Genomic DNA, 27,966 nt, shown 5'->3' on the forward strand with positions numbered 1-27,966 from the left:
AATGGGAAAATGAACCCTGTTGGTTAAAGAGAGTGGGTTGATCGGAGATCCTTCCTGCGCCTTTATTCCTCCTCTCTCTGTCATCCTCTCTCTCTCTCTCTTTCTTCTCCTCTTCTGGACGAGTTCACAGCATCCATCATCTCCAGTCTCTGCACTCTATGAGACTATACAATTCTCCATCTAAACGGGGGCTTTTCAATAGGAATCCATTGGAATGAGGTATGTGGCTTTTAAATTGACTATAATGATTCTGTAATCAGTTGGAACTTAGAAAACTGCTTTCATGGCTATTGGATTTTGACTTTTGAGGATAATTTTTAGGATTAGTAAGTGAATTCAGCTTATGAAGAATATTTTCTGCCCTGCATGTGTTCAAGTTTGAGCACACAGCATAAGATTCTATGGTGGACATTACAATGCTGAATATGCATGTTGCATCATCCCATGTGAATTAGACATTAGTCTGGTACAGACTATTATCCAGAGTGGTATCTATTCAGAATATTGTTATAATATAGGCTAACTTTATTTAATAGGTGTTAATTGATAAAGTGTGTCTTATAATACTTTCTTAAATACTTGTCCTTCATAAGAACCTTTTTTTTTTTTTTTTTATGAATATTTTTTGGCTGCAAATGGGTCTTTGAGATTTATAGTTCTTGATGTTTCATTATAGGTTCTTGAGATCAGTTTATTTGCATCTAGATTTTTAAAGCACCATGGAGTACAGTTTTGTGTGTGTGTGTGTGTGTGTGTGTGTGTGTGTGTGTGTGTGTGTACATGTTTTTCTATCCCGGTGGGGACTTCAACCTGAATGCACACAGACTCATGGGGACTCGTGTCACAGTGGGGACCTAAATTGAGGTCCCCATGGGTACACAAGCTTATAAATCATACAAAATGAGTTTTTTTGGAAATGTAAAAATGCAGAAAGTGTTCTGTGATGGGTAGGTTTAGGGGTAGGGGTGTGTGTGCGTGTGCATGTGCGTGTGTGTGTGTGTGTGTGAGAGAAACTAAAAAGGCTCTTTAATGGCATCAGGCTGTAAAGCCCTTTTCATTTGGATTCGTGTATCTATTCCTGGAGTGCTTGTAGTGAGAATTAATTTTAGAATTTGTTTAGAATGTGTTTTAAAGCTTGTCAGTGTTGGAAGGCGCATAAGTGTTCTTCACAGACTGAGCCTTCAAAGAGACGGCACCTGCTCTTGACATTTCTAAGTGAATGTGTGTCTTATATGCATAAGCAGAAACTGAGCCTGCAGTCGAGATAAATGAATTTGCAGCAACCGTAGTAAACCATTACCTAAAGATACAATTACTGCACAAAAATAGTCAGTTATTTAACTCTGCAGATAATATTTTTCAGATTACTGAGTGCTGAGAAGAACTGCTAATGTAATCATGAACAAAATTTGTTCTTGTGTATCAGATCACATACATATATATACATCTAAATCTATATAAACAGTGCTGGATGGTAACAGATTACATGTAATCTGGATTACGTAATCAGATTCCAAAAATTACACAATGGCAGTAAATAATTCATAATATATAGATTCTCCCTAATTCGTCTTTTTCATGTTTAAAATTTTCCTTTCTGAAAAAGCATATTGCTTATTTACATTTACAATGTCTTCTAGTTTTGTGAAATTGCACACACAGACCAACCACTAGGTGGTTATAATTACATGGTAAAATTTGTATTGTTTTTATATCAAAATGGTACAACATTATCCTATTCTATTCAATGTTACAAACAAGTTAAATAGTAATCAAAAGTAATTAATTAATTAAGTCAAAAGTAATCAAAATGTAGTCAGATTATTTGACCTAAAATGTGTAATGTAATGGATTACATTACTAACTACATTTTTACTAACTACATCGTACGTATGAACGATTCAGTAAAGAATTTGTAAGTAATTTACCCAGCACTGTTATATTATTGGTTGAATTGAGTCTTGTCAAATGCCATTTTAACATTGTGCTGATTTTAGTGACTCCAGCAAATTTAAGTAGATCTTAATATTGTGCCTGAGACTAAAGGCTTTGTAAACACAAATATTAGATGTGGTTGTACAAATGGGGAAGAGATATCTGCAGCACACCTGCTGGATGATTTTGCTTTGTGGAGCGAACTAAGCAGAAATCCAGGTGCCAAATGTAGCATGAGAGACATGATTCATGAATACCTGTTTGGTCTACATTTGCAGTTATTCCAGTGCTTACACGATTTACCTTTATTCTATTGAGACAGTGAGTGGGAATGTCTGCAGTGTGTTTTCAGATGTAAAATTACAGCACTTTATTCAGCCTTTAATCTTCCCAGTGGCTCAGCTTGTTTCTTAACCCATCGCTCAAATAGGTGTAACAGAGCTGAAGTCAGTCGATGTGTGAGTGTTTTTCAAACGGTTATAGGATGAAGATCCTTTATACCATCTGTCAGATTGTTAAACTGTTTGAGTCCTGCTGTGAGGCATCCGGGCATCTTCTTATCCACTGCAGCTTTTCTTTAAAGACGTTGTGAACAAACGCCTTCACTTACATTTAGTATCTCTTTTGGAATAAAAATGTATTATTTTGTCAGTTCCTCTCAAATTATTTAGGTGTTCTCTCTTTCAATCACCAAATACTCGCCTGAACCCCCTGCAGGACACATCTGACCTAATTTAACTGTACAGCACTCATGTCCCGTCCTGATCACCCCAATGTGAAGAGTAAAAGGTCACTTGAGATAAACCACTGAGAAAGTAATGCAGGATGGGATTGTTGCAGATTCCCAGAAAAAAAGATTTGATGTTGCATACTTTCTTCATTTGATTCATACATTAATGTCACGGTTTCCCCTTAAATGTTTTTTTTTAATATTAATTATGTTACTATGTTCAGATCTGAGGAGATTATTTAAATGATTTTAAACATGCATCTTAATGTAAAGCAAATTTAGCTTTTGCAGCTTGTAGAAAAATAAAATCGGCCTGTCTTTCTATAAATAGTAACTCTTTGCAATAAGGTTCAGTTTGTCCATTATTAACTTTTATTTATTTAAGTATTTATTTAACTATTATATTATATTATATTATATTATATTATATTATATTATATTATATTATATTATATTATATTATATTATATTATATTATAGTTTCTTTAAAAAAGTAACACTTTTATTAATTTAGGTTAATGGCAATATATACTGTTCAAAAGCCTTTTTTTAAAGAAATGAATACTTCCTTATTCAGCAATCCTTATCCTTATCCTTCTTCAGCAAGGATGCATTCAATTAATCAAAAGTGACAGTAAAGACATGTTATAGTGTTACAAAGGATTTCAAATAAAGACTGTTCTTTTCATCAAAGAATCCTGGCAAATGTTTTTTAACAGTTTCTACAAAAATATACGCAGAATATTGATAAGAAGAAATATTTCTTGAGCACCAAATCAGTATATTAGAACGATTTCTGAATGATTAAGTGACACTGGAGTAATAGCTGCTGAAAATTCAGCTTTGCCATCACATGAATGAAGTTATTTTTAATTGTCATAATAATTCACATTATATTTTTGATCTAATAAATGCAGCCTTGGTTGAGCATATAAGAGACTTCTTTTAAGAACTTTTAAAAAAATAAAAAAAACTTTTATGGTAGTGTATGTTTTTATTCATTGAAAATTTATGTTTTTGGTAATAATACATTATTGATAATTACTGAGTTATAAACACTGGTTTGTAGCGCAAATTATTTAACCATTTTGTTATTCTTCCAGTTATATATCAGTTAATGAATCAGAAGTGCCCACACAATCACAGAAAAAATGGCTTGCTTCCGCCTTGCTACATAAGGTGAATATGTTTTGTATCCTTTATTTTTATGTTTTTTTCTGGTTTAGTTGTGAGGCTCAGTCCACCATTCAGATCCGTTCTCTGCAGATTCTTACAGAGCTCAGAGAATGGCTGTATGCTTGGCTAGCCAGATCTACCACTGCCTGCTTGGCTAAAAACACCTCAGACCTCTGCAGCCTAGGAGAATTATTCTCTCTGTCTCTCTCTGTGTGAGTTCCGGTCGGTCTGTGTTTCTGGGGATAGTGCTGTTGCCCCGGGTGATGGACGAAGTCACAGAGAGTCATGCGAGGTTAGAAATGGCTTGAGTTTGAGGGTGGGTGTGTCACTGAGAGAAGAAAGAGCAAGGGTGTATAGTGCGACCAAGCTGATAGACAACACATGGAAAAGTAAAGGAAAAAATGCAAAAGAGAGCAGCATACCACAGAGAATGATGTGTGAGGGAAAGTATGTCTGCTTTGTTTTACCATCCCTTGTCTGAGAGTTGATCCAAAAGGTCCAGCATGGGCATAATATGGCAAACTAGTCCAAGACTAACCAAGTCTTCAGCAGGGAATTGTGAGCTTCTTATACTTTCTGAACAATCAATGTAAGATAAATAAATGAAGTCATCCTGTATTCCAGACAGCAGGCGTCCGTGAAGATGCTTGCCTAAGCACTCTTGAGGTTGCTGGGCCCTGTCCTCCATGTTTGCCCTTGCAGCCATCTGGATTTACTTTTGGCCTATGGAAATGTTGCTGCGTCTGTTGATAATGTTCTCAAGAACAACAGGTTACAAGATAAACAGAGACACAGATGCAATACTTGCAGATAGTTGCTTAAACAGCAATACAGCTTTGTTCAGTCTTTGGCGTTTCCTTTCTGAAAACTGCCACAAAAATTACTTCTCTCCTTAATCCTGGAGATTAAAGTCCAAGTGCACTTTTAGAGGAGGTAAAGTGAATTTGCAAACACACTCCTCCTCTATGGCGGCGGTGACACACATTGGTGTATCCAACTACTGGTCAACCAGTTCATGCCAGTTTCCATTCATCTCTCTCTCTTTTTCTCTCAGGCATACCGTTTCCATGTACCCATTACTCTGCATCTCTAAAAAATGCACCATAGCGTCAGAACTTCCTGCTCTGGTGCGTCTGAGGCTTTTGTGCCCAGAATTCAGCTTTTTCTGGCCTTTGTAGTTCCTGTCTTGTACTTACAGTAAACCACTTCTGTTGAACCTCTGGATCAGAGCGCTTAATGGGCCATATCTTTGGTGAACTTTTAAATTGAAAACAGGAGAAAAAGGTTATATCAAGGAAGTGTGCTGTGGAATTGTTGCTCTTTCAAGAAGATGCAAATCATACTGTTTATTTTTTATGTAAAACATTTTTTTTTATTTAATCTCATTTTATTAACCAGTGTCTTTGCTGCTGACCTTTGATGATCCAATTCAACCATACTAATAAACAAAACTTACTTTAGATAAACATCACATCTGTGTTTATTTTTCTTTGATTTGTATTGCTGAAGTAAGTGTTGAGCTTCTCCAGAATGGCAGCACAGCTGAAAGGTTTGTTTTGTGCTTTTTTAACTTTTTTTTTTTTTTTTTTTTTTTTTAAATAAGTCCATAAGGAACATTTGCTGAATTTGCTGTCCAAAATCAACGGAGTGGTAAACAGATTAATTGTTCAGAAGACAAAAAAACATTGATTTAAACTCACATTGCATCAGTAAATGTCCTCTACATCAGCGTGCGCTCTATTAGGTAACATTACACATCAGAGATCAGGGTCTTTCTTTAGGGATGTAGTCTGTAATTTCACATCTGGTTGGTTGTAAAAGATTTCATGTAAACAGAGAAGAGTAACAATTAGATACTTAAATGACCCCTTATTTTGCACAGACATCACCGTAAACATCCTGTTGTTAAAATAACTTAAAGTCAATGATATGTTATCATGTTAAACTGATGTAATCAACTCATTACCTTCCACTTCATTTAAACTGTGCCTGGAGTCCTACATGAAAATTGCTTTTGTAGTGTTGCTAAAACTATAAAATATTTGAAAATGGGTTTAAAAAAAAAAAATCACTGAGATATTTAAAAATTGTTAGAATCACTGGACCACTGTTATGTCTACTTGCTTTTCTGGCTCACTCTATGAGGCATGACTATTCAATTCATTCAGTCTTTACAAACAGTATTTCAGTGGATCTAGCAGGTGGTCTTTTATTTATTTATTTCGGCCTGTCTCACTTAGAAACCATCTAGCTGCTAAAAACATTCCCTTTCACTGGGCCGTTTTAACTAAACACAGTCTATATTGTGCTCTGTGTGTAGTTTAAGGGCTGCACAGAGACAGGTGCATAAAGATGACATTAGCGGAGATGGATGTACTGGTAAAAAGATGCTCATGTCTAGAAAAGGATAGTCAGTCTGTTCGATGACTCGTCAGAATTCAAAGCACATACAAGAGCTTCCAAAGACTCCATAGATCTGAATCATGCCAGCTGGACATAGCACAGGGTTGCCAAATCCTCAGTCCAGCAAGCTCTCGACTAACCTCTGATTCAGAAAGGCTTGTAAAAAAAAAAAAATGCAAAGGGTTAGGTTAGCCACACATAAAGCCAAATAAAACAAATAAAAATGTTATTCAGCACAAATTATAAGTTTGCAAAATCTCCTTGTGTAAAGAATAAACACACCCTCTAAAGACTATGCTGTGGGTCTGCAGTGAAAATTAGAAATGTAGGCAAGCCTTTCTGTTTTGTTCTTTTCAGGCTCATGCTTTTAAAACCAGAGGTTTCAACCAGAGGGCATCAAAGGGGGATCTGTGGAGAAGATTATGAAAAATATTTTAAGTATTTGTTAATTGGTTTACCTGTATATATATTCTTATGGGAAAATTCATATTTTTCATATTTTTAAAGTGTGCTACCCTGATAGTGTTTTGTGTTTATGTGGATAACACTGTGCAATATATAGGTTTATTTATTATTGTTTATGAAAATGTCAGTTTGAACTTTAATCATGTGGCTATTTGCTGTACCACATATTATAATATGGTAGTAATTTTTAAGTAGTTCAGGGAGCATATTAATATTATTAATATAAATTTTATATATACAGTGAGGAAAATAAGTATTTGAACACCCTGCTATTTTGCAAGTTCTCCCACTTGGAAATCATGGAGGGGTCTGAAATTGTCATAGGTGCATGTCCACTGTGAGAGACAAAATCAAAAAAAAAAAAATCCAGAAATCACAATATATGATTTTTTAACTATTTATTTGTATGATACAGCTGCAAATAAGTATTTGAACACCTGTCTATCAGCTAGAATTCTGCACACAGCCAGGATAACCAAGGAGTGGCTCTGTAAGAAGCATATCAAGGTTCTGGCGTGGCCTAGCCAGTCTCCAGACCTAAACCCAATAGAGAATCTTTGGAGGGAGCTCAAACTCCGTGTTTCTCAGCGACAGCCCAGAAACCTGACTGATCTAGAGAAGATCTGTGTGGAGGAGTGGGCCAAAATCCCTCCTGCAGTGTGTGCAAACCTGGTGAAAAACTACAGGAAACGTTTGACCTCTGTAATTGCAAACAAAGGCTACTGTACCAGATATTAACATTGATTTTCTCAGGTGTTCAAATACTTATTTGCAGCTGTATCATACAAATAAATAGTTAAAAAATCATATATTGTGATTTATGGATTTTTTTTTTTTAGATTATGTCTCTCACAGTGGACATGCACCTACGATGACAATTTCAGACCCCTCCATGATTTCTAAGTGGGAGAACTTGCAAAATAGCAGGGTGTTCAAATACTTATTTTCCTCACTGTATATATATAGAGAGAGAGAGAGATAGATAGATAGATAGATAGATAGATAGATAGATAGATAGATAGATAGATAGATAGATAGATAGATAGATAGATAGATAGATAGATAGATAGATAGATAGATAGATAGATAGATAGATAGATAACATTTTTAAATTATGGATTATTTTAATGGTCTTGATGACAGTTATTTTTATTAGCATTATTATTTTTTTATTATTATAGTTTTTGGTGGTCCCTGGGTTTGCTGAGTCTTGGCGGTGATCCCTCCTAAAAAGTTTGAAAACCCCTTTTTTATTTCCTTAATTCAACATATTAAAAGTCACTTAATTTAGTCACTTAATGGTTTTAAACTTGCTAAAAAAATTGCAGTCAAACAGTTATTTCAAAAGTCTCAAGAACTCAGAATGTGAATTAAAAAATGTAGTATGTGAATTCACACAATCTGGCAACAGCAGAGGCACAAAGAACTTTCTCTCCCTCTTTCTCAGTTGCTCACTTTCTCACACAAGACAGTGTGTCATTTCCCCCTATGAATATCCATGAACTTACACTGGAACAGAATGCAGTTAAATTCAGTGACATATAGCAAAATTGCTGTACTGGAAATAAATGTTTGCTTCTTTCATTTCAACACAAAGACTTTATGTTGTGGTTTGTCACAGCTCCAGTTTGACTTTTATAATGCTGTTCTTTGACTTTGTTTCTATTTTCCCCTCTCTCTCTCTCTCTCTCTCTCTCTCTCTCTCTCTCTCTCTCTCTCTCTCTCTCTCTCTCTCTCTCTCTCTCTCTCTCTCTCTCTCTCTCTCTCTCTCTGTGTGTTCGGTCTCAGATCAGCGATGTTCCTGCATATACTGCTGCGTACCATCTGCCTCTTTGTCTTGTCATCTTCGGCCGTCCTACATCCTACAGCAGGTTTGTCTCACCTCTACTCTTCAAGACACAGGATATGATCAATGATAAACAACAGTGCAGGTCACAGATAGCTCTTAGAGTCAAACATTCACACTATGATACCAGTTACAGAGTGTGTTATTGCACTTTTATTGCCTTCCAGCAATGTAAAGCCTGTAAATGCACAGTATAATGTAATTATAAGCTTTGGTCATACTTTATATTTGGTGTCTTTAACTACTATGTACTTACATTAAAACATGTTTGATACAATGTACTGTTAGGGGTTAACAGCTTAGGACCCAAGGACCAGATGTTTGAAAGAAGACCCGGAGTCAGAATTATAATAAATTGAAGAAAAGTTTTACTGAAGACAGTTTGCGGTTTCATCAGCAGAAGTCAGCTTCAAGACTTTGTAGGCCGCCCCGCTTACAGTTACAAAGATCACAGCAGTTATACCATTTCCAAGGTCTAAGCTACGTCATTGCTTACAGGTTGAATGATTCTCATTGGCTAAGAAATAGATAAACATAGTAATTTTCCACATACAGATAGACTGAAGCATATCTCTATAGATTATGCAGCTGACACTCGCACCCTGAAGTCAGGCACGTCGTGACCTTCCAGGTCGCAGATTTGGGTTGCTGGGTGCCAGCATGTCCCGAACAACAACTCAGTCAATCTCCAATAATGCCAGTGGTTCCTTAACCTGTAACCAAGAAGACTAACACACACCGACATGGTTCCAAGGTTGGATTTGGCCAGGCTCTAACTATAAACAGGAGTCCTGTCTCAAAACATCAAGATAACAAGTTCTTTCTCTCAAGGATAGGACACTTTAGTCTAAATGGAAAATATAGGCTTTAACTGAGAAATGGTCCCTTAAACTATAGACTTCAATGACCCCTATTTGTTTTAACACGTTGAAGACCTTTCTCAAACACAAAACATTTCCCTATTTCATTTCTTGAAGCCGGGCTAAATGAGCAAGCACTGTTACTGCATTCAGATATCAAAAGAATATGTTGCACACTTAAAACAGACTCCGTCTTCTCTTTTGCAACTTTATTTAGCCAGTTCTGTTGAAATTATCTTTTTTTACACAAAGCAACACAACATCTTATACCAGCCGCGATATAGCCTACGTTCACTTTTTCTCTGCCTGCCTACGTTGTTTTTTTCCCTCTGTGCTGGCCTATGACATCATCGTAACTGAACTTTCACCTCTCAGTAACATAAATCAGAATAATATCCAGAATATTTATCAAATTAAATTACAATGAAATTATAGTGATTCCCCTTACATAATTCTAAACATATCCCTATTCTAGGAAATTATGAAATGATAAAATAATACTTATAAATAATACTTCTAGGTCGCAACAAATACATGAAAAGAACATTTCATTGATCACACTGGTAACTTCTATAATAAAGTAAAATCTCCAGAGAAGTCATTAAACTCATTTGATATTTAGAAGGAAAAATATTGATTAATACCTTGATTATAATCACTCATTACATATACATTGAAGCAGCAGTGGATTCCAATCCACCCCCTTCAGTACTTATTGTGTTCATGTTGTATTGCAAAACTCGGTAACACTTTATTTTACAGTGTCCTTGTTTCATATGTTACTTACTGTAGTAATAACAGTAATTTATAAAAACCTTATTCATAACCCTACCCTATAGTAAGCAATTACATATTGTTTAATTAATATTACTCAGTCCTTAAATGTATAATTACACTGTAACATGGACACCTTAAAATAAAGTTGAACCCAGAACTCTTTTGCTGCTTTTGAGGTGGGATATGGGTAAAGTTAAAAGAACAGGTTTTGTGATCTGGTTAGGTGTAAGGGTGGGGTAAGGGGAGTGTAATTATAGATGTAATTACCAAAATTGATTACAGCTGTAATTACATGCAGGTATTATTATTTTTTAATATAAGTACAATGTAAAAACTTGTATACATAATAAGTGCATTGTTGTCATTGTTGCATTGTCAAATGATACATTTAAATATTAGTAGTTAAAGACACTAATGTAAAGTGGGACCTAAGCTTTAAATATTGAATATGGAAATCCAATTCAGTTCAGTATTAAACTGTCAATTCTTTAGTACCTCAATCATTCGTGTCTTTTCCTCAGATGAGAACACATTCTTACAAGTGGCCATTCCTGATAGCCCAGTGTCTGCCATTTTGGGGGGCTCCCTGACTCTGCCCTGCCTGGTGAGTCTCTCCCGGTCCTTGTCTTTGGGTCGGCATGCCGTACTGACCCAGTCACGAGTCAAATGGAGCTTTCTTTCATCAAACAGAGAGACAGAGATCCTAGTGGCCCGTGGTGAGCGGGTAAAGGTGAGTGAGTTGTATAAAGGCAGGGCTTCACTGCTGAATTATGCTGCCTCTTCAGCTGATCTTACCCTCAGACTGGATGGGCTGATGCAAAATGATACAGGCTTCTACCGCTGTGAAGTCCAGCACGGCTTGGAGGATGCTCACGACCAGGCCCAAGTCAAAGTAAAAGGTGATTATTATTTTAAAGTGTCTGTCTGTGACAAAACTTTAGATTTTGCCACATATTGTCATGATGATAATCAGTAGTGGTTTGAAGTAGTTCATAAGATTGTGATAGAAATTCCTGCTTAATTGTATTAAATAAATGTATATAAAATGCATATAAATACATACAAATACATATAAAAGAACATTTCATTATATATATATATATATATATATATATATATATAAAATAAAAAAAATGCATCATTGGTGGACATAAGAGACTTCTGTAGTATATTTTATTTTAAACATACGTATAATATATAGTTTAAAATAAAAATTTGATTCAAAATACAGGAAAAAAAATTATATATATACGTTTTTTTTTTTTTTTTACAAATTAAAATAACTTGTAATGTAATTTATTCATGTGAAAGCAAAACTGAATTTTCAGCAGCCATTACTCCAGTCTTCAGTGTCACATGATCCTTCAGAAATCATTCTTATATGCTGATTTGATGCTTAAGAAAAAATCTATATTATTATCAATGTTGAAAACACTTGTGCTGCGCAAAATTTGCTACAGCTAATAATAAAATACGGTGACTGTTTTCTTCAAATGCAGTGTTTTAATAAGACCACACTAGTTTCCACACTAGTAAATGGCTACTAATACTTTATAACAGTTCAAACACTGTGATAAATGAGATCACTAATGTGCTGTGTGTTCTTAGGTGTTGTTTTCCACTACCGCCACACCTCAAGTCGCTATGCTTTCACTTTTGATAAGGCCAAAGAAGCATGTGAGGACATTGGAGCTCAGATAGCTTCTCCAGAGCAGCTGGTGGCTGCGTACCACAGTGGCTATGAGCAGTGTGACGCTGGTTGGGTTTCAGATCGCTCTGTTAGGTGAGTGACATACACATCAAATAACCAATTATGCCACCCTGTGAGGTGTATGCTTGCACTAGATGTAATGCAGACAAGTTTCCAGGGACTAGCAATTTGTCTATTCACAAGTAAAGCAAAAACTAAAATAAAATAAAAATAAAACATTTAATATTTGGAATAGATATATGAGGTATATGCTTTTGTTAAAACAATCAACTCACAATATTTTAACCTATTTTTTAAATAATCATGTTTAACATCAGAAGTCCGTGTGAAAAACTATATATTACCTATAATAATTCTGCAAAGAAATCTCAATGATTCATGACAAGCAAATCGCAGCAATGGAATTCTTTAGGTCTGCCCACTCCCATGAAGCACTGTGAATTTTTTTTCTTCAAATCAAAGTTTGTAATGTTGAAGAAAAAAAATCCTATTGGAAAGATTATTGGGAAAAATACTTCTGGAGCCAAGGCTGCTGAAAAAGTGGGCAGACACTAACCAGTGCAACATTGTCCTGCCACAGTGTTTACGATATAAAACAGTGAAATTATTTTAGGTAACAACAAGATTAAGCTTTTTTACTAATGACAAAAATACATGCAAGTCCATTAAAATGTTTTAATGCAATGCCTTCTTAGATACCCAATCCAAATGCCCCGTGAAGGCTGTTTTGGAGACATGGATGGATTACCAGGTGTTCGAAACTATGGCATGATGGAAAATGATGAACTCTTTGACGTGTATTGCTATGTGGAGAACATTCATGGTAAACCAATCCCAAAACATTGCTAATATTCACTTTTACAAACAATGCTAACTATGCTTTAAATTAGCTCTTGATATTGGCAAGAAGTGCCAATTCAAAGAATGCACCCTGTTTACAATGACTTTTGAAAGCAAAAATGTTTTCCAAAAAGTTTGTTCATTCATTGATGTAACTGTTTTTAGGGGAGGTTTTTCATGGGTCGACCCCACAGCGTTTCAGCTTGTCAGAAGCTAAGACATACTGTGAACAGCAGGGAGCTCAGCTAGCCACCACTGGCCAGCTGTATGCCGCATGGAATGATGGTCTGAATCACTGCAGTCCTGGCTGGCTTGCTGATGGAAGCGTTCGCTACCCCATTGTGACCCCTCGTGAACGGTGTGGGGGCTCTGAACCTGGTGTCAAGACAGTCTATCGATTTAGCAATCAAACAGGATTCCCGGAACCATATACTCCCCATGATGCCTACTGCTTTAGAGGTATTGACTGATGGGTTTGAATCTGGGACCCCCCCAGGGGGTGCTAGAGGGTCTGAAAAAAATTTGAGGGAAATGAATGCATTTTTAGGGCTGCACATAGAGTTGCCACTGTTCTGTATAATACAGAATCATCCCGTATCTAAGGCATCAAATAAGCGTTCCATTTGAAAGCCTTACGGAACGCAATTTGTACCGTATATGCAGGCATACGCTAGAGTCTAGACCATACGAATAACAAACTCTAATTTGAGCAATAATCATTCTTTTGGGACAAATCATTGTTTGATTTGTGTAACTGTGACATTCTTTGTATGACATTAAAATTCAAATAAAAAAAAATTATAAAAAAGTAAATGTTTTCTTGATAATATTTGAACAATTTCCTAGTACAATGACCATGTAAAAGCTAGCTATTTAATTTTGTTGTCACATTTATAACAGTTCAAAAGCTGTGATATATGAGAGCACTAATATGCATTGTGTTCTTAAATATATTTTTCTCACACAGTATGAATGGATTTTTTTTAAACATGAAAATATAACAACTACTTTTATATTTTAGGAAATTAGTCCCTCCCACTGATATCATAATGTTTGGGGGTTCTTGGTATCAAAAAGTTGGAAACCCCTGACCTAAATTATTAAGCATAATCAATCACCATACAATCATAATGCTTGGATAAATGTATCTATTCTACTCTTCCTCTGCAGCTAACAGCAACTCTCAGACAGTCCCACCTATAGATTATTCGGCAACAGAGCCAGAGGACACAGACCAGCATATTGTGACTTTAACAGATCCCCAAGAGGAGTACAGCATGGATCAGGTCACTCAACAGTCCGAAAATGAAGCTCAGGGGGCTGTTGAGTCCTTCTCCGTCTACAGCACACAGACTACTTCAGAACCTGAGGAACACAACCACACCCCAAGCTCTCAGGAAGATATCACTGCTAGCACCAGAAGAGACATCGCCACCCCAGCCAGCACTGACAGATATCTTGAGTCCACTGAGGTCACCTGGCAAAAAGTTGAGTCTGTTCCAGAGATTTTCATGGATCCAAAACACAATAATGTCATGCAAGAAGGAGAACCAGAAATAAAATCTTCTGCAATTGATGGTGTTAAGAGCAGCAATCATAGACACTACCAACCTATGCCAGAGACCAACTTTGAGCCAGGAGAGCCCATTGACTTCATCCCACTTACAGAGGCTCAGCCTGAGACAACAGAGGCACCGTCCTCTCAGCCGAAGGAGATAGATGGGTCCAAACACTTCCAACCCATGCCTGACACCAGCGTAGAGGATGAGGATGAAGATCATGTGACTAGCGAGATCTCTACAACTACTAAGGGCACTACGATGGAATATGACTCAAGCAATGACACCACAACGTACAATTCTCCAGTCCAGTCGGGTCCCTCAACATATCTTCCTGAAGGTGCCACAGTCGAGGAAAATGCAGGAAATATCACAGAAGCTCCAGAGTCAGATGAAGAACGAGGTCTTTTTACACACACAACTCAGTCCACCTCAGTAAGAACATCCACCACTGAAGATTGGCTGGATGGTTCCGGTGAGGATTTGTCCTTGTTATCCACAGAAAAGGCAGAACATTTGGTCACCCCAAATATATCAGAGACATATGGAGCATCGACAACTGAGACTGAGAGCTTCTCATTAACACATCTGAACAATATTAGCACAAGTAAGTAAAAAGAAACAAAATATTCACTGAGTGTATCAGCAAATTATATTTTTGTGTCCAAAAATATTCCAAAATCAGGGTGGTGTGCCATTCAGAACTGAATTGAAAATACCTTTAAAATTGTTTTTATTTATTCATTCATTCTTTAAATCATGTTTGGAAAGTTTTTGGAAAAAGCCCTAAACTCTGATGGTTTAGAGGCCTTATGGACAAAACTTCACTTGCGTCCTGTAACAAATCCTTCCCTCGCGGGTCAAAATGACCCGAAGCCCTAAAATTATACTTAATTTTTTTTTGTCCAGAAAGCTTATTTAATTTCATTTTGATAATATTTTTTCTATTTTTTTTATGCAATTTTTTGGGAGATTTTTATTTTTAATTGTATTTACCTTTGACTAGATTTGATCAATAAATAATAAATACATAGTAATTTAGTAATTTAAGCACATTCCTCAAATTCTTTCAAATTAAATTCAAAATAACCCACAATTTCATGCATAAACCTTTTAATTCAGCTCAAAATATCTTACATTGGTTGTCTTTGCCGACCTCTTGTGGAAAAAAAAAATATAACATGATCTGTCATGACTCTTGCCACTAGATGGCCATATAACTCTATATGGAGTAAATGAGCTGTTCCGCTGGGGGCTAAAGTCATATAATTTTTTTGGCAAAGTAGCATTTTTAGTTTGAATTTTGAGCATTTTTAGGTTTTTCTATGTGTACTGAAGCATTCCTCGCATTCCATTCATTCCTATGGGGGTCAAATTGACCCGCAAGGGAAGGATTTGTTACTTTTTTAAATTTCAACCTCAAAACTCCATTGAATCCATTAAAAAAAAAGTCCTGGGGTCTTGGACAAGGGGTCTCAACGACAATGAGCGTTCTCCAATGAACACTCAATTTATACTTTTTTTTTATTATTCTCGAGGGAAGGATGTTAAACAGAATGGATGGATGGATGGATGGATGGATTGATTGATTGATTGATTTCCATGTCTTGATCATGGTTATAAATGACATTAATATTCTTTGATTTTGTTCACTGTCAGCTTTTAAACCCATTCATGAAAACAGTTCTGCAGACCATCACAATACTGAGGAGACCTCAGCTGTTCCTGTGTCTCTTGGTGTCTCAGATGATGATGATGTCAGTGATTATTCGACTGTGAGCACAACATTGAAGGAAACCGAGTCGTCTGAAGGTTCTGGCGATCATGATGATGTCCTGCCAGTCACACTGCTGACCACCCCTATGCCTTATCTGTTTGGCACATCAACCACGCATGGGCCTGCACAAGTAGAAATCAGTTCTCCACAGGAAATGGAAGGAGTCCTCCCTGAAAGCACCACTCCATCTGGCCTTGGGATTGTGGAAGAAGAACTGGAGAGGGTGGAGCAGGAAGGGCTTGGAGAAGCACCTAATCACCTAATCACCACATCCACTGAGCTTAATAATTCTACTATAACTTTCAACGTTGAAGACAGCGATAAGGATGAGTCCTCTGGAGAAGGAGAACCTCCAGGAAACTGGTCTTCAGTTACTAATCTTCCATACTCAAAAGTGACCACCATCACTCCCTCTAACCTGACAGATATGCAGGAGCATAATGAAACCAATAGTGATAATGAAGATAATCAGGACAGCACTGTGGGACCCACAGCAAGTCTGGAGGTTACATTTCTTCCTCATGGGACCCAAAGTCCTATCTGGCAGTCTGTGGCCTCTTCCACAAACCCAGGAGAGTTCAGAGCAGATGTTGAATTCAGTGGAGAAGCTGCACTTACCACAGACATCAAAGCCTTAAGTGAATCTGACTCCACCAATGCTCCCATCGATGAGCACATAGAGCAAACCCAGAAACCATCCACTACGACAACTGACAATGAAGATGATGATGATGATGACAATGATTATGAACTCATGACTAAAGCAAACACAGACAATACGGAAGATGAGACTCATGTTAAAACCACACCTGAGTCTGCCACTCTACCTGCCAGCCCTACACAGAAAGTGTTGGATAGGACAGGCTACATTTCAGGTAAACACATTGTACTACTGCATGTGGGTCAAAAATATCTTCTATAGTTCTCCATTCATTTACTATGGGGGGAGGTGTGGGCATTTGAAGAGAGAAAAAAAACTTGCAAATTAGTGTTATTTAATGATAAATAAAATATTAAACTAGGCCCTTTTAAACCAGTGTTATTATATTATAGTGTTTATTAATATTTTGAGTGATCTTTTATTTTTGTATTTAGTTTCAGCTTTAGTAATTTTGTTATGTGCTTTTGCCATTTAAAAAAAAAAAGCAAGTATTTTTTTTATTTAAAAAAATAATATTCAGTTTTATTTTGTTATTATTTCATTTCATCATTTTAGTACTTCATCTTATTTAATTTGTAATAGCAACATTTTATTTTTCTCCTAATTTTTACTAAATAACAAATAAACCAGATGGGAGTGATAGCACCGTTTATCTTGAGCTACCCATATTATCTCCAAAGGGGGCGCTGTTTATCCTCCAAACATTGTTAGATACAGTATATCTCTTTAAAATACCTGGAAACTTGATAACTGACATGCACTACTCTGTAACAACTGATTAGCACATCTATCAAAGACTACAGTGCAGACAGACAGAGAGAATTTATCAGAAGCGTGTAACCCCCATCACAACAAATAGTTTCAGTGGTGCATGAAGGAGGAGTTTAGTGGGGCCATGATGACTAGAAACTGATAAGTTACAGAACAATCAGAAAGAAAAGGCAATGGATTCGGTTCTGCCATGGCATGTTTTAGATAAATACAGATTAACAGAACCAATCAGAAACCCAGTTTTAGCATGTTTTTTGAGTTGTGGTCCACAAGTTGTGTGCCATACGGTCTCAAAATGGCTTTTACTGCATAGTAACGCCACCTTGTGGTTATAATCATACATGATTTTATATCCTTTACTTATGTGCAATATTTTATTAGTCAGCTATAAAAACGTGAATTGCCTTTTAGATGCATGTTTGGAGAACCCATGTAAAAATGGAGGGACTTGTGTGGACAGTGGAGCAGGTCGTAGATGTCTCTGTCTACCCACCTATGGAGGAGACTTCTGTGAGACAGGTGAGTTACCTGCATGCCTCATTATACTTTTACATTGTAAAAAAATTAGCAATTGTAGGATTTTTTTTTTATTGATTTTTTTACCACAACTGCCTTAAATTAGACCGCTTAATGCACTTAATGTTGTCCTCTCTCTTCCAAAAAAGATCTAGAGCACTGTGAACCAGGATGGGAAAAGTTCCAAGGGTTTTGTTACAAACATTTCACTAAACGGCAGAAATGGGAGGTAGCAGAGCAGCACTGTCGCATGTGCGGAGGTCACCTGGTCTCTGTTATGTCACCTGAGGAACAGGAGTTTATCAATGGTATGTCTGAACAGCTGTTTGTAGTGCTGGCCCCTTCCTGTTGATCCTATCAGTTTGACTTATCATATGATGTTAAAAATGTAAACTTTTCCATCAAGTTTAAATTTTTAACATCATATGATAGGAAGTCAAACTGATAGGATCAACAGAAGGGGCCGCCTCCTGATTTGAACCCGATGGAATGTGTTTAAGCAGGTGTCATTTTCAGGTTGTAGATGTTGTCAGTCTTCACAAGCGGTGTTGATTTTTCAGTAACTCTTTCTGTAATGAGTGAATCATCATTCGTTCTACCAGTGGCGCAATAGTGAGTGATGAGTCAATCATCATTCGTTCTACCAATTTGTTCAAAAACACTGATTCAATCAGCAATAAACAAAGCGAAGTCTCTATTATAAGTAAGTCGTTGAATTTTTTACTCAGCCAATTTGTTCAAAAAACACTGATTTATTCAGAGGTGGACAAAGTGCACAACTTCCTTACTTGAGTGAAAGTACAGATACTACTGGTCAGAAGTACTCGTTTTTAAAAGTACTTAAATATCAAAAGTAAAAAGTAAATGTCAATGCATTGTTTTATTATTGTTGCATTGTTGAATGTAATACTTACAGTACCTTATGCCTCTGAATCTATGCCTGCCTACCCTCATATCAATATCAAATTTATTTCTAGAACACAGTTCCAGTAGTGGGATTGAATATGAGATTGAATAAGTGCACTCAATAACGTCTACAATGGTTTCGGACACCCAAATGGCTGTTCCCTCAAAAAGTGCCCTTGGCTTCGTTTTTTGGCTTTGACGTCAACCCGACTTTCATTTCCAACCAAAATCCAACGTCTGTCCGACGTCGGGTTCTGGCATAAATCTGACGTCGGGTTCTGGCGTAAATCTGACGTCGGGTTCTGGTGTCAACCCGACTTTCATTTCCAAACCAAAATCATCCCCTGACTGACGTTACTACTTTCTACTCAAGGACCTTGACAAAAATGTAGTGGAGTAAAAAGTATGATATTTGTCTTTCAAATGTAGTGAAGTTAAAGTAAAAAGTTTCCAGAAAAGATAATACTCAAGTACAGATACTCAAAAAGTGTACTTAAGTACAGTACTCAAGTAAATGTACTTTGTTACTGTCCACCTCTGGATTTATTCAGGAACAAAACATTACAGTGTGTTTATTGGATACTTGCACTGGATAAATCTGCTTTGGCTTCGTTTGGAGCTATTTTCATTGGTGAAGAGCAAAAATGGACTGAGCTAATGCCAATATTGTCTCTAAAATGTAAGTTAGCCTGCTTAATACTAACTTCTTGTTTACTGAACTGTTACATAAAAACAATTTCTTCCACGACCATATCACTGAATCAGAAAAGAAGCACTCTTGCCTGAGTGATATTGCGTAAATAAAGAGTCAAAAAGAGGTGTGTCAAGCTGCTGAAGCGGTTTAGCTTACAGTACATAAAGGAATTCATAAAGGACCAAGTTTGTTGACATAACATTGAGGGGCCCAGCATTTTCCTCTGCATTTCTATACAATCATCAAAACGTTGAAGGGCTTTGAACATGTGACCTTATTCATGTCAGTGAATGAGGGTTGTGTTAAGAGTCCCATGCATTTTTGTCATATATGATACATCCGGGTGTTAAACTGGAAATGGAGTCTGTGTTGTGTCTTACTGACAGTGTATGCTGGTTATTTGGCATTTCTTTGCTTTTCTCTTTCCTTAGATAAATACAGGGAATATCAGTGGACCGGTCTCAATGACAAGACCATCGAGGGAGATTTCCGTTGGTCAGATGGGAGCCCTCTGGTGAGCCTATTTTGGCTTTCTGTAAAAAATAAAAAATAAAAAATAAGACAGTGTATCTTACTAGAGACAAGAATTCCAAGGCACTCGAATGTTAGTGAAAAAAGTTAAAAAGCCTTTATTTCATTCCTGGCTTATTTAAAAAAATTGGTGAGAAGTACACCTACGCGTTGCGGCTACATGCCTTCATCAGGGTGTGTACAACAAACAACGTCTCAGTTCATTTAACAACAGCTAATTACTCAAATTAGAAACACCTGGTCACTCTGTGTAAAGCAACTCGAAGGGAGAGAAAAAAAAAAGAAAGAAAAGATTCAGACAATTCAGTTTATTTTGTGACACAATATAGCACAGAGGCTAACAGAATTAAGAAAATTATAAAAAGTAATTGGGAAATAGTTATGAGTGACCCTTATCTAAGAGAAGTCATGCCTGAATCTCCTTCCATTGCGTTCCGAAAAGCACCTACAATCAAAGATAAACTTGTGAGAAGTCATCTTCCAGCTAAGAAATCAAATACCTGGTTAAGCTTAAGTGTGGGAAATTACAGATGTGGTAATTGCAATCATTGTGATAATATGGTTAAGACTGATGTGTTTAGAGATGTAACCTCTGGTTCTGAATTGAAAATAAGATCATTTATTAATTGTAATACCTCATTCGTGGTGTATAGGTTGGAGTGTCCATGTGGCTGTTTCTATATAGGGATGACTACAAGAAAACTAAAGACCAGATTAGCAGAGCACAAAAATGCGATTAGAGTCTGCAACCCATTATACCCCATGGCCCTACATTATAGAGATGCGAATCATGGTAGTCCAAGTACATTAAAAATTACTGGCATTGAACATATCCCGAAATCAATCAGGGGAGGAGATAGGGCTAATAGGTTGTTACAGAGAGAGTCTTTCTGGATTTATACATTGAAAGCAACTACATTTCCAGGCTTAAACGGAGAGCTAGACTTTATACCATTTCTGTAATGAATTATTTATTTATTTTTTCTCTTGGAAAAATAGTTACACTGCAAATTATCTGATGTATACATTTATCAGGTGGATGTATTTTGACCTGTGTTACCTGATTCATAAAAGGAGGTGATTCATTGAGTAGGTATAATATTGATTTGTGTTTTTTGAATTGTGTGCTGTGTTAATGTTTTTGATGTTGTTTTATTTTATTTTATTTTTTTATTTTTTTTATTTTTTTTTTTTTGTTTTTTGTTTTTCTCTCATGCTTTATATGTATGATGATATTTTCATGATCTATTACTTTTGTGTGAGATGTTTTTTGAATTCTCTTCCTTTTTTTTTTTCTCATGCATTATATTTATGATGATACTTTTAAGCTTTATGACTTTTGTGTGAGATATGCTCTTTGAATTCCTCTTCTTTTTTTTTCTTTTTTTTCTCTCCCTTCGAGTTGCTTTACACAGAGTGACCAGGTGTTTCTAATTTGAGTAATTAGCTGTTGTTAAATGAACTGAGACGTTGTTTGTTGTACACACCCTGATGAAGGCATGTAGTCGCAACGCGTAGGTGTACTTCTCACCAATTTTTTTAAATAAGCCAGGAATGAAATAAAGGCTTTTTAACTTTTTTCACTAACATTCGAGTGCATTGGAATTCTTGTCTTCAGAGATATATTATCCCACAACCAAAGAGCACCGAAATTTTATACACCCCATGCAGCACTTATGTTTTTGCATTAAGCTTTGAAGTGTATCTTACTAGTTGAATATTACATGCACTAGAGCAGGGTTTTCCAGACTGCAACTGCAAGTTCCAATATTTAATTAAATGTATTTATTTTTGTTCCCCTGTTTTTCCTTTCTCTTTCTCTCTCTGTCAGCTGTTTGAGAACTGGTATCGTGGACAACCAGACAGCTACTTCCTATCAGGGGAGGATTGTGTTGTCATTGTGTGGTATGATGATGGCCGTTGGAGTGATATCCCTTGCAACTACCAGCTTTCTTACACCTGCAAGAAGGGCATTGGTGAGTACATCACCTTCTGCAGGGACGCGTTGGCCCAGAAAGAGCAAAAGATCATCGTTGTTTGTTTCTCTTTAGCAGCGTTCTGTGGTCAGCCCCCTCTTGTGCTGCACGCTAAGATGTTTGGACGTCGTCAACTAAAGTACAGGGCGAATTCACAGGTGCGCTTCTACTGTGAGCCAGGCTTCATCCAGAGACAGAATCCTGTCATTACATGTCAGAGCAACGGACAGTGGGAGGAACCTAAGATCACTTGTACACCAGGTGAAAATTTGTTTTATATTATATTATATTATATTATATTATATTATATTATATTATATTATATTATATTATATTATATTATATTATATTATATTATATTATATTATACATGCCTAAGCATCACTGTTGTTGCTAAACTAAAGGATTGAGCCATTGAATCCCAACATTTTTCGTGCCGTGTTTATTTCATGTATTTTGTTTACAGTGGGACCAGCATACTTAAATGGAGAACTGGTAACATGGCCCACAGGTCAGAACAAGGAAATAGTCATAGAAGACACCGCAACAAAAACAACACCTGCATATAAGGATATAAAATGGAACTTTTGAAACAAGCACACTGCATAGCATTTCATTATTTCTTTCATTCTCCTGTTTATTATGTTGTTCCTTCTTTTATCCTGCTTTAAGGTGTACATCGATCAACTCTACAAAGTTCAATGTTATATAAAGAAATCTGTCCCACTTAACTTTTTTTTTTTAAATGGTAAAATCAGATAACAGTTTAAGTACGGCAAACATCTGTAACCGAAGACTTAAGACTCATTAACATTCTTTTTCTTCTCTATTTTTCTGTGTAGACCATGACACTGAATTACATTTTGTAATTCTAAGATAAAAGCACACTTGATAAAAAGCAACATCCAAACAAAGCTCGTAACTGTTTGACCAGGCTCCCATTTCTTTTTGTTTTTGTTTTTTAATAAATTATGAGATAAACCTATGAACACATGCTGTCTAACATCAGCTGGTCTGAATTACTTTGTTTTATGTTGTTGCCCTTTAGCATCACTTATCCATTCTTAAACATTCACAGTATCCTGTGTTTTTCCTCGATTTTCCTTGCCAACCAAGATTCAACTTGAGTTCAGCAACTCAACAGAGACCTAACTTAAGACCTAGACCTAGACTAACAGTGACCTAACTTAATAAACAGGAATATTCTGATTCGTGTCGTTGGTTTTAGAATATTCTAGAAGTGAAATACATAAAAATGTCAACTTTTTCTAAAAAAAAAACATAAAATACAAAAAAGTCATTGGGTCAGCAAAGCTTTATAAAGCAGGGTAGATATGCAATCCACAATGTCTGTGATTTCAAGACCCACGTTGAGTCTAATTATGGGAAAACATTTGGTCATTCTGCAACTTGGTGCTCAGTTATTCAGGTCTGTATTGTAGGCTACTCTGGAGGATGGCCATTTTTAGTAGACTACTAATTTAGTTTCAGAGATGCATCACTAACAAAATCATATTTTAGTTTTTGATAGCCTGATACCAGGGCATGTTTCATCACTCTAGAAACTGAATGAATGAATTACATTCCAAGCAAACAGAGCAATCACAATAAAAAAGTTATTACAATAAGAAATGTGTTTATGAATTTTCTTGATTATTATTAAGAATTAAAAACTCTTTGGTTAATATTCTAACTAGCATCACTAGTTGTGAGATTTTTGAAGAATATTTTGAAAATAATATTTAATGGGAATTTGAGTTGAGATTATGGTTTGTCGCAGTTTAAAAACACTGTGCATGTGTATGTAATTTATAAATGAAACATTAGGACTGTTACCAAAAAAAAAAAAAATCTAGCAGATACAGATTTAATATTTTTGTTGGTAATTTATTAATATAAAATGTATTAAAATTAATATTTTCACATCTTGCAATCTTACTATTTTGCTCATTGACTGTTAAAATAAATAAATAAATGAAAATCCAACCACCAGGTACCATCCGGTATATAGTGCTACACAATAAAATATTTAGGTGCTATATATTTAATACATGTTGCCACTGAAATATGCTGCACAGCCTTAGTCAGAGCTAAAGAGTTAACATTTCAAACTAGCAGCTATTCAAGCATGAGTAGGCTAAAGACTTTCTGTGTCATTCCACTCTTAATTTGAAGTTTTCACAAAAGGATCTAATATTTCCTGCTTTAAAACAAGCTCATTTAATGAACTGTTATATAACCCAGTGCTAGCTGTAAACCAGCATGCTAAGTGTATAGCTCATACATTTCCTTTCCTGCAGCTCTACACTGCAGAGAGCCTCTAGTGGGGCCCATACGTACAAATGAAGGATACGTTCTGCACCTTTTAGGGACTTCACCTTTAGGGTAGTGTGTTGCATAAGTGCAGACAGCCTATAGCAAAAATTTACCTGGCAGCAAAATCTGGAGCAGTTACCTGTAGCAATAAGCCCCATAACGACGCAAACTTTCGCTGAGATACCCTAAGTTCCGAACCCCTGGTTCTGCAATCCCTCCACAACGCTCCCTCGGGTTGATGATGGGGAATCGTACACTACCATCCTGCAGCCAGCCTCCATCACAGCGGTCCAGCTGCTGAAACTTCCAAGATGAGTAGATCTGACCAGTCCTCGCTAGACTGGCACCCTCCCGTCTGCAGGCATGTTCAGCCTTGACAAAACTCAACTGCCCTGGAATGAAGAAAACAGAGCCTGGGAAAGCAAAAAAGTGAGTTATTTTTATTTTTACATTTATAAGTAATAAATAATAACCCCATATGTACAAGTTTAGTGAACAACTGTGATCTGCACAACAAATTGAACTGTTTCTAGGTGCAATTCCTATATCTGTCATTGACATTCAAGTCTCCAGTGCCATATTCAACAGTCTCATGTGGGCATAGTGAAAGCTCAAATGTCTTTCCACAGAGTAACAGACTCCTAGTCTTTCCTAAAGACAAAAACAAGAGATCTGATCGGGTGTGTCTCTTTTCTTGTCTATTGGGGAAACAAACGCTGTTTATGGCCATTTGTTTTAAACAGAAACAGTTTAAGATCTCTCCCTTAAAAGACGTCCTCAAACTGATTAAATTTACCTGAATACTGTAACAATTATTGTTTCAGGAAAGGATCACAGATCTAGACACAGATTTTGGGGGAAAAATGATATACACTACTGTTTAAAGGTTTGAGGTTGGTAATAAATATGTTTTCTCATCATCTGAATCCCATTCTAATTCCAATTACAGCAGATTCCCTGTTCACTGACCCTTAGTGGTAGAGGTGAAGCAGAAAGCATCATAGTGGGCCTGTGTTTTGTGACGAGGCCCATAACTTCGGATGCCTGATAGAAGATCTCCTCCACAAGCCGGCCGTGGGTGCAGGACTGGGTAATTGACAGTTCCGTCGCTCAGCCATCCAGCATTGCACCAGTCCAACCCTTCAGTCCAGGCTTAAAAGTAGGATCATACATGGATACAGGTATAAGCACCAAACACATACCAGCCAACTTAAAGGGATTTAGGCACACTATTAGTTTAGGGTCCAATTCTTACTGTAACTATGACTTTTGCCCATAGTTTTTGCCTCAATCTCCTAATTACTGCTTGTTAATAATTAGTAAGGTAGTTGTTAAGTTTAGGTATTGGGATTATATGGTCATGCAGAATAAGGCATTAATATGCGCCTTATAAATACTATTAAACAGCCAATATCCTAGTAATATGCATGGCAATAAGAAACTATCTAGTGAGAATAGGACCCTAAACTAAAGTGTTACTGAAAATTCTGTCATCATTTACTCACCCTCAAGTTTCTTTGTTCTTTTGAACACAAAAGAAGATATTTTGAAGAATGTTGGCAACCAAACAGCTGCTGGTCCCCATTGACTTCCATAGTATGAAAAAAAAAAAAGATAAGTAAATGATGACAGAATTTTTGGCTGAATTGTTAATGAAACTTTGGACAATATTGCTCAAGAGTGTACAATTGCACATAAAAGTAAACAATCAAAATGTGTAAATATTATTATTACCCCGGTAAAGCTGCTTGTAGGTGGCAAGTGTTGCATCCTGTTCAGCACAGGCCTTTTGAGCTTCAAAGAAAGTAAATCTGTACCGACCATGGTGACTCTGATAAGGAAATACAACCCCTGAAATACATGGTAAATTAATAATTATATCATAATGAATATATTAATTGTAAAAAAAAATATTAATGCTTAAGCCTCATAAAATGTCAAAAATATTTTTTATTATTAATTATTATTATCCTAATAATAATTATAACAAAAGTTAAAAAGGAATAACAACAGCAAGACTACTACTACTACTAATAATAATCATAAATTAGTATAGTAGTAGTAGTAGTCTTGTTTTTATAACTTTTGTTATTATTATTATTATTTACTGTTGTTATAAAAGTCAAGATTATTCCTGATTGTCGCGCTGTCCTACCTTCAATCCTCAGCGTAATAATAACACTTTCATCCTCAATCCCGTTGATCAGTTCACAGCGGTAGCTGCCATCATCTTCCAGCTCCAGATCGGTCAAACGGAGGGAAACATCCCGGTCATGTGCACGCAGGAGAGACGCTCGAGGCCCCAGCGAGCCATACTGCTTATTTGCATGTCCATTTGTTATAAGCACTATGTTTTCCACTCCTTGACTAGGGGGGTCGATTTTAGTCCACTTTACTCTGTAATGCAGTGGTTTGAACCTCATCATGCAGGGCAAAACAACTGTGTGTCCACGACGAGCAGTGACCTCAGCATGTACCAGAGGTTCCATGAGGTATTTTAGCTCTTTGCCATTGTCTAGAAAAAACATTGTGTAATTTAATATTATGTTAAAATGTGTAAAGATACATTTTTTAAAAATCATTTTAGCTTTCAAATCATGTTTATATTGTAATCACAAAGTCTCTAAAATCAACTGCAATACCTTGATTATGATGGTGGTATTCTGCAGAGGTACACAAGAAGAAACAGGCTGAAATCACTAGCAGAGTGAAATAGTTCATTGTGGATTCCATCATTTCCCTAAACAACATAACGCTGGTTAAAGTTTTATTGATATTTGATTCAAACTGAAAGCCGTCGAGGAAAAGACAAGTCTCACCTTAGTCTTCAGCCTTCATCCTTAATTTGAAAAGGACATCCAGAAAAAGTCCATGACATTAATCTTCTTTTCTTCTAGTCACAGATGCTCTGGCTGCAGTGGAGAAACACACAGATCAGGGTCATCTGACAAGTGTTGGATGTGTATGCAGGCTTTTTCTCTCCTCTGCTCCAGATGTTAATGAGTGTCACACAGACTCTCATTGTTCCTTTCTCTGAAAGACAGACCAGGAATGCCTGAAACAAGTAAACCTCAGATGATGGAGGCAACTTCACAATTTTGTGGTAGTCATAAAAAGCCCAGAGGTGAAAAAAATATAATTTTCCAAACCTCACAGTGTGTTTTTGTTGATGAATCAAGATGCTCATTTGGTGATTACACATGATGTCTCCCAGGAACCAGTCAATGGATGTGATATTTAGACTAGAAAATGTCTACATTTCATTGTATTACATAGAAAATAGCCTTTCAAACCAAGTGGCACCTGCAATCATATGATGACAGAGCTCTTTTCTCCATCAACTATGAACATGATCCACTAATGTTTGCCAACCAGAAACTGAAAGATACTTTTTTGTCTCAATTTATATATATGTATCAATACTGAGATAACCATTTTTATTAATAATTTTATTTTTTATTTTTTTTTATATATATATATTTTCTGTTTTCATTTTCTTTGGCAACTGGGTGAAAT

At 36.3% G+C, this 27,966-nt stretch overlaps 2 protein-coding genes across 4 annotated transcripts; one reads left to right on the plus strand and one right to left on the minus strand.

The window, feature by feature from the left end:
* Window positions 1-23,765, plus strand: bcan (brevican). Of its 2 annotated transcripts, none has more exons than XM_084088681.1 (14): window positions 1-219; window positions 8,498-8,580; window positions 10,714-11,091; window positions 11,801-11,975; window positions 12,599-12,726; window positions 12,909-13,202; window positions 13,914-14,909; window positions 15,962-16,954; window positions 17,923-18,030; window positions 18,177-18,335; window positions 20,059-20,141; window positions 21,990-22,134; window positions 22,210-22,395; window positions 22,601-23,765. In XM_084088681.1, the coding sequence occupies exons 1-14, from the start codon at window positions 215-217 to the stop codon at window positions 22,723-22,725; spliced, it is 3,858 nt and encodes a 1,285-aa protein (XP_083944807.1). In that variant the 5' UTR covers window positions 1-214; the 3' UTR covers window positions 22,726-23,765. The 2 variants fall into 2 exon arrangements, with proteins under 2 accessions (XP_083944807.1, XP_083944808.1); XM_084088682.1 differs by having other exon boundaries at window positions 22,213-22,395.
* Window positions 18,401-27,840, minus strand: hapln2 (hyaluronan and proteoglycan link protein 2). 2 transcript variants are annotated; one of them, XM_084088684.1, is made up of 7 exons: window positions 27,270-27,840; window positions 27,093-27,190; window positions 26,606-26,965; window positions 26,185-26,301; window positions 25,420-25,602; window positions 24,590-24,863; window positions 18,401-20,160 (listed from the first exon to the last, which is right to left on the minus strand). In XM_084088684.1, the coding sequence occupies exons 2-7, from the start codon at window positions 27,184-27,186 to the stop codon at window positions 20,148-20,150; spliced, it is 1,041 nt and encodes a 346-aa protein (XP_083944810.1). In that variant the 5' UTR covers window positions 27,187-27,190; window positions 27,270-27,840; the 3' UTR covers window positions 18,401-20,147. The 2 variants fall into 2 exon arrangements, with proteins under 2 accessions (XP_083944810.1, XP_083944811.1); XM_084088685.1 differs by lacking the exon at window positions 18,401-20,160 and having other exon boundaries at window positions 23,406-24,863.
* Between the last annotated feature and the right edge of the window lie 126 nt (window positions 27,841-27,966).

Source organism: Abramis brama, assembly GCF_963993115.1.
Source record: "Abramis brama genome assembly, chromosome: 17".
Taxonomy (NCBI): Eukaryota; Metazoa; Chordata; class Actinopteri; order Cypriniformes; family Leuciscidae; genus Abramis; species Abramis brama.